General features: G+C 42.0%; 1 protein-coding gene across 5 annotated transcripts in view; it reads left to right on the forward strand.

Moving 5' to 3' along the window:
- LOC128649526 (transducin-like enhancer protein 1) overlaps positions 1 to 5,146 on the forward strand; it is an 85,147-nt gene extending 80,001 nt beyond the window's left edge. For all 5 annotated transcript variants that reach the window (XM_053702855.1, XM_053702859.1, XM_053702858.1 and 2 more), the window contains 2 exons: positions 4,624 to 4,700; positions 4,864 to 5,146. In XM_053702855.1, the coding sequence (XP_053558830.1) occupies positions 4,624 to 4,700; positions 4,864 to 4,971 (185 nt within the window). In that variant the 3' untranslated portion in view covers positions 4,972 to 5,146. The remainder of the gene's footprint in view (positions 1 to 4,623; positions 4,701 to 4,863) is intronic.
- The last annotated feature ends 2,727 nt before the right edge of the window (positions 5,147 to 7,873 follow it).

The raw sequence follows: 7,873 nt of genomic DNA on the forward strand, positions 1-7,873 counted from the left end.
ATGGTTGTGACAACCTGGTCATTCCAGAAAAATTATGCAAGATGGACAAGTTCCTAGAGGTTCCGGTGCACCCCAACGCTTTTCCTATACCCAAGCGGGTGGCGGACATAGTGAATAAGGAGTGGGAGAAGCCCGGCATACCTTTTTGTCCCCCCTCCTATATTTAAGAAATTATTTCCTATGGTCGACCCCAGAAAGGACTTATGGCAGACAGTCCCTAAGGTCGAGGGGGCAGTTTCTACTCTAAACAAGCGCACTACTATTCCTATCGAGGATAATTGTGCTTTCAAAGATCCTATGGATAAAAAATTGGAAGGTTTGCTTAAAAAGATTTTTGTACAGCAAGGTTACCTTCTGCAACCCATTTCGTGCATTGTTCCTGTCACTACAGCAGCGTGGTTCTGGTTCGAGGAACTAGAAAAGTCGCTCAGTAGAGAGACTCCGTATGAGGAGGTTATGGACAGAGTTCACGCACTTAAGTTGGCTAATTCTTTTATTTTAGATGCCGCTTTGCAATTAGCTAGATTAGCGGCGAAAAATTCAGGGTTTGCAATTGTGGCGCGCAGAGCGCTTTGGCTAAAGTCTTGGTCAGCGGATGTATCCTCCAACACAAAATTGCTTAATATCCCCTTCAAGGGTAAAACTCTCTTTGGGCCAGAATTGAAAGAGATTATTTCAGACATCACTGGGGGAAAGGGCCACGCCCTCCCACAAGATAGGCCTTTCAAAGCCAAGAATAAGTCTAATTTTCGTTCCTTTCGCAATTTCAGGAACGGACCGGCCTCTAACTCTGCATCCTCTAAACAAGAGGGTAATGCTTCACAAACCAAACCAGCCTGGAAACCGATGCAAGGCTGGAACAAGGGTAAGCAGGCCAAGAAGCCTGCTGCTGCTAACAAAACAGCATGAAGGAGTAGCCCCCGATCCGGGACCGGATCTAGTAGGGGGCAGACTCTCTCTCTTTGCTCAGGCTTGGGCAAGAGATGTTCAGGATCCCTGGACACTAGAAATAGTTTCTCAGGGTTATCTTCTGGAATTCAAGGAACTACCCCCAAGGGGAAGGTTCCACGTGTCTCACTTATCCTCAAACCAAATAAAGAGACAGGTATTCTTACATTGTGTTGAAGACCTGTTAAAGATGGGAGTGATACACCCAGTTCCAACGGCGGAACAAGGAATGGGATTTTACTCAAATCTGTTTGTAGTTCCCAAAAAAGAGGGAACTTTCAGACCAATTCTGGATTTAAAAATCCTAAACAAATTTCTCAGAGTACCATCGTTCAAAATGGAAACCATTCGAACGATTCTACCTACAATCCAGGAAGGTCAATTTATGACTACCGTGGATCTAAAGGATGCGTAGCTACATATTCCTATCCACAATGATCATCATCAGTTCCTAAGGTTCGCTTTTCTGGACAAGCATTACCAGTTCGTGGCTCTCCCATTCGGGCTAGCCACTGCTCCAAGGATTTTCACAAAGGTGCTAGGGTCCCTTCTAGCGGTTCTAAGACCAAGGGGTATTGCAGTGGCACCTTATCTGGACGACATCCTAATCGAAGCGTCGTCTCTTTCCAAAGCAAAGGCTCATACAGACATTGTTCTAGCCTTTCTCAGATCTCACGGGTGGAAGGTGAACGTAGAAAAGAGTTCCCTGTCTCCGTCAACAAGAGTTCCCTTTTTGGGAACAATAATAGATTCTTTAGAAATGAAGATCTTCCTGACAGAGGTCAGAAAGTCAAAGCTTCTAAACGCTTGTCAAGTTCTTCACTATATTCTGCAGCCTTCCATAGCTCAGTGCATGGAAGTAGTAGGATTGATGGTTGCAGCAATGGACATAGTTCCTTTTGCGTGAATTCATCTAAGACCATTACAACTGTGCATGCTGAAACAGTGGAATGGGGACTATAAAGACTTGTCTCCAGTGATTCAAGTAGATCAGAAGACCAGAGACTCACTCCGTTGGTGGCTAACCCTGGACCACCTGTCCCAGGGAATGAGCTTCCGCAGACCAGAGTGGGTCATTGTCACGACCGACGCCAGTCTAGTGGGCTGGGGCGCGGTCTGGGAATCCCTGAAAGCTCAGGGACTATGGTCTCGGGAAGAGTCTCTTCTCCCGATAAACATTCTGGAACTGAGAGCGATATTCAATGCTCTCAGTGCTTGGCCTCAACTAGCAAAGGCCAGATTCATAAGATTCCAATCAGACAACATGACGACTGTTGCTTATATCAATCATCAGGGGGGAACAAGGAGTTCCCTGGCGATGAAAGAAGTGACCAAAATAATAAAATGGGCGGAGGGTCACTCCTGCCACCTATCTGCGATCCACATCCCAGGTGTGGAAAACTGGGAGGCGGATTATCTGAGTCGTCAGACATTCCATCCGGGGGAGTGGGAACTCCACCCGGAGATCTTTGCCCAATTGACTCAATTATGGGGCATTCCAGATATGGATCTGATGGCGTCTCGTCAGAACTTCAAGGTTCCTTGCTACGGGTCCAGATCCAGGGATCCCAAGGCGACTCTAGTGGATGCACTAGTAGCGCCTTGGACCTTCAACCTAGCCTATGTGTTTCCACCGTTTCCTCTCATTCCCAGGCTGGTAGCCAGGATCAAGCAGGAGAGGGCCTCAGTGATCTTGATAGCTCCTGCGTGGCCACGCAGGACTTGGTATGCAGACCTGGTGAATATGTCATCGGTTCCACCATGGAAGCTACCTTTGAGACAGGATCTTCTTGTACAGGGTCCATTCGAACATCCAAATCTGGTCTCCCTCCAGCTGACGGCTTGGAAATTGAACGCTTGATTCTATCAAAGCGTGGGTTTTCAGATTCTGTGATAGATACTCTAGTTCAAGCCAGAAAACCGGTAACTAGAAAAATTTACCATAAAATATGGAAAAGATATATCTGCTGGTGTGAATCCAAGGGATTCTTATGGAATAAGATCAAAATCCCTAAGATCCTTTCCTTTCTACAAGAAGTTTTGGATAAAGGATTATCAGCGAGTTCTCTAAAGGGACAGCTTTCTGCTTTATCTGTCTTATTACACAAACGACTGGCAGCTGTGCCAGATGTTCAAGCATTTGTTCAGGCTCTGGTTAGGATCAAGCCTTGTTTACAGACCTTTGACTCCTCCCTGGAGTTTAAATCTAGTTCTTTCAGTTCTCCAAGGGGTTCCGTTTGAACCTTTACATTCCATAGATATTAAGTTGTTATCTTGGAAAGTTTTGTTTTTGGTTGCTATTTCTTCTGCTAGAAGAGTTTCTGAGTTATCTGCTCTGCAGTGTTCTCCACCCTATCTGGTGTTCCATGCAGATAAGGTTGTTTTGCGTACTAAGCCTGGTTTTCTTCCAAAGGTTGTTTTTAACAAAAATATTAACCAGGAGATAGTTGTACCTTCTTTGTGTCCGAATCCAGTTTCAAAGAAGGAACGTTTGTTACACAATTTAGACGTAGTTCGTGCTCTAAAATTCTATTTAGAAGCTACAAAAGAGTTCAGACAAACTTCTTCTCTGTTTGTCGTCTATTCTGGTAAAAGGAGAGGTCAAAAAGCGACTTCTACCTCTTTCCTTTTGGCTTAAAAGCATCATCCGATTGGCTTACGAGACTGCCGGACGGCAGCCTCCTGAAAGAATCACAGCTCACTCCACTAGGGCTGTAGCTTCCACATGGGCCTTCAAGAACGAGGCTTCTGTTGATCAGATATGTAAGGCAGCGACTTGGTCTTCACTGCACACTTTTGCCAAATTTTACAAATTTGATACTTTTGCTTCTTCAGAGGCTATTTTTGGGAGAAAGGTTTTGCAAGCCGTGGTGCCTTCTGTTTAGGTAACCTGATTTGCTCCCTCCCTTCATCCGTGTCCTAAAGCTTTGGTATTGGTTCCCACAAGTAAGGATGACGCCGTGGACCGGACACACCAATGTTGGAGAAAACAGAATTTATGCTTACCTGATAAATTACTTTCTCCAACGGTGTGTCCGGTCCACGGCCCGCCCTGGTTTTTTTAATCAGGTTTGATGAATTATTTTCTCTAACTACAGTCACCACGGCACCCTATAGTTTCTCCTGTTTTTTCCTCCTGTCCGTCGGTCAAATGACTGGGGTGGGCGGAGCCTAGGAGGGACTATATGGACAGCTTTTGCTGGGACTCTTTGCCATTTCCTGTTGGGGAAGAGATATTCCCACAAGTAAGGATGACGCCGTGGACCGGACACACCGTTGGAGAAAGTAATTTATCAGGTAAGCATAAATTCTGTTTTTTGTTATTCAGACCTTAAAACTCACCATTTAATATTCTGACCAGATTTAAAAAAAAAAAAAAATCTATTACTGCTATCTAACAAATATACTTGGTCAGGTGTGAAGATTTAGGTTTATAGAGCACGAGTGGAAAACATGTTAAAAATATTTCTTTTAGCAGACCGATATATTTACCTTCATTACACACAAATGCAACAAAATAGGATTTGTCAAACAAAAGTAGTTTACCACAATGCCTGCTTGATAACATACATTGATGATCTACTACTATTTGCCAATTTGTGATAATCTACTTGGCTTTTGAGGCTTGACACTCTCTAGAGTTCTTAGATTTAACGGTTTTAATCATATCTGCAGGTAAATGGTTTGTAAGCACTGGGAAAGACAATCTATTGAATGCTTGGAGGACACCATATGGAGCTAGCATTTTCCAGGTGAGAATACAGCAGTTACGGGGATATATATGTATATTTTTCTTCCCAGCTTATCTCCTTTGTGCTTCCTCCTGCATTCTAAATCTTTTTTTTTTTTTTCTCTCCATCCTACAATTTATTTTATTTCGGCCCTTGGTGTAATTTTGTTTCTTTGTCCTTCCAGTCTAAAGAATCCTCCTCAGTCCTCAGCTGTGATGTTTCAACTGATGACCAGTTCATTGTCACAGGTTCCGGTGACAAGAAAGCCACAGTGTATGAGGTCATCTACTGAGGTCCTCTCCAACCTTGTTCACTTTACCATCTCCCCACTTCAACCCTGGGGACCCCCTCTCTCTGCACGGATACGCAGGGGTGCCCCTCTGTCCCTTGGGTTAGTTCTGTTTTTAGGTGTATATTTTATCTGTACTGGGCAGCGTGTATTTAATAATAAAACAGGAGAAATTTAATGGCTACTGTCTTTTTGTTATGGGTTTCTGCTAAGGCTTTACTAGTTAAAGGTGAGGTCAGAGAAAATCTTTAATTGTAACAATGAAACTCGATCTCCCTTCTACTCACTTTCCCAAGATGAATATGCAGGTTCATTGCTGGCCTATCTGTTAGCGTAGGGCTTTATGGTTTGTGCTTTTTTGTATGTTTATATACTCTTTGTATATCAGTAATCAATGTTTGCATTAGTCAATAGAATTTTTTTGAAGGATGCCATTTTAGATGCAACTGCACACTGCAAGGCAAGTCCATAAAAGAAACGAGGAAACACTATTATTTTCAACAAATAAAAATAGCACATGCTGTAAGCCAAAAAAAAATAGCTTATAAAAATGACAAACACAGTCAGATAATATGCAAATATGTCGACTCTAAGAAAAAAAAAAAAGACTAAGCAGATAATTAGGAAGGCTACAGCTTATGAAGAGAAGATAGCAGTCAGTGAGACGTTGGGGAAAAAAACCTTCTTTAGATATGTGAGAGGAGAAAACCTAAGGTTGAAATAGTAAAACTGAATATAGTTGGTAGGAGATAAGCAAATTGCAGACTGTCTAAATGATTACTTCTGTCTACTCTTCACAAAAGATTGTGAAGATAGAATGACTACATGAAAGGGGCAGTTTAACCTACATTTTTCTTACCCTTTAATTTGTTCCCAATGATCTATTTTACCTACTGAGAGTGTAGTAAATTGATTACAAGTGGCTCCTTTACCTTTATATTGGTATTTGAAATAGCTAATTTTGCATGTGGTATCCTTACCCTACCTATACTGAAATTTTCAATACTTAAGTATAGGCTATATAAAAGCTGTTTTAAACATAGCTAGCAGAATAAATGATACTCCAGTGGGAAGTAAGAGATGAGCAATAAAATGTTAAAGGGATGATAATCTGTTGTAATAAAAAAGCACTATGCAGTTGGGTTATACTTAATGTAAATTCATTAAAGGGACAGTATACACCAATTTTCCTTTAACTGCATGTAATAGACTCTACTATAAAGAGGAATATGCACAGATACTGATCTAAAAATTCAGTATAAAACCTTTCTCCTACATTGGTGTATCCGGTCCACTGCTTCATCCTTACTTGTGGGATATTCTCAATCCCTACAGGAAGTGGCAAAGAGAGCACACAGCAAAGCTGTCCATATAGCTCCCCTCAGGCTCCGCCCCCCAGTCATTCTCTTTGCCGCTCTAACTAGTAGCATCTCCCCGGGGGTGGTAAAGAGTATGTGGTGTTAGTTGTAGTTTTTTATTTCTTCTATCAAGAGTTTATTTTAAAATAGTGCCGGCTTGTACTATTTACTCTGCAGCAGAAAGTGAAGAAGATTTCTGCTAAGAGGACTATGATTTTAGCACCAGTAACTAAAATCCATTGCTGTTCCCACGCAGGACTGTTGAAACCAGATAACATCAGTTGGGGGGAACAGTTTGCAGGCTTAACTGCTTCAGGTATGATCAGTCATTTTTCTAACAAGACCCAGTAATGCTAGAAGACTGTCAGAAATTCCCTCTGGGATAGGTAAGCCATTGTTATTAGATTCAGCAATAAAAGGATGGCTTATTTTAAGGGCTTATGCTGGTTGACACTATTGTGGGCTAATCGATTGCTTTTTAGCAAGTTTTCAACTTAAATAGGTGTTTTTTTTATCAACTTAAAACACTTTTGGGGATTAATTTGCGCCTGGCACTTAGTTGGACACCTAATCTAGTCAGAAAGGCCCCTCCACTCTGGTATGCAGAGGAAGGAAGCCTAATTTTCGCGCCTCAATTGTGCACTTGTTTTGACTAGCCAGTTCATGCAGCTTCACGTGGGGAGTCCGGAGGCATTAGGAAGGGCTCCAGGGAGGCTTATATTCTTACCAAAATAACCCTAACGAAGGTAAAAGCCACAGGGCAAGCTGTGGCAGAGTACTGTAGTGTGTTAACCGGTTAACTGCTATTAGCTCCGGTTTGGGCATTAAGGGGTTAATTGGTCTCAAAATTTGTGTGCAACCTTTTCAAAGCATTATGACACTGTGGTGAAAATTTCATAAAAATCGGATGTGTTTTTGATGGTTTTTTGATGTTTCAGTAATAAAGTGTGCACTTTTATTATTTAAAGAGACAGTAACGTTTTTGTCAAAAATAAATTTTATTGCATTGAAGTTACTTTTAAGTCTGTTAAACATGTCTGAACCTTCAGATAGCCTATGTTCTCTATGTTCAAAGGCCAAGGTGGTTCCCCCATTAAATTTATGTGTGAAATGTGCTATAGCGTCCAAACAGCTTAAGGACCGTACAATTACACTTAAAGATATAGCCCAAGATGATTCTTTAGCTGAAGGGTGTGAAGATAGCTCGCTATCCTCCCCTTGTGTCAACACCAGCTATGCCCGTGCAAGCGATGCCCAGTACATCTAACGCACCAATTGAGATTACTATGCAACAGTTAGCGGCAGTAATGGATAATTCTCTCTCAGCATTTTTATCCAAACTGCCAGCTTTTCCTAGGAAGCCTGATTGCTCAGTTTTAAACACAGAAAATGAGCAAGCTGACGCAGAGGATAATTTCTTTCATGTAATTAGCAAGAGTCCATGAGCTAGTGACGTATGGGATATACATTCCTACCAGGAGGGGCAAAGTTTCCCAAACCTCAAAATGCCTATAAATACACCCCTCACCACACCCACAAATCAGTTT

The sequence above is a fragment of the Bombina bombina genome, chromosome 2, assembly GCF_027579735.1.
Source record: "Bombina bombina isolate aBomBom1 chromosome 2, aBomBom1.pri, whole genome shotgun sequence".
Lineage (NCBI taxonomy): Eukaryota > Metazoa > Chordata > Amphibia > Anura > Bombinatoridae > Bombina > Bombina bombina.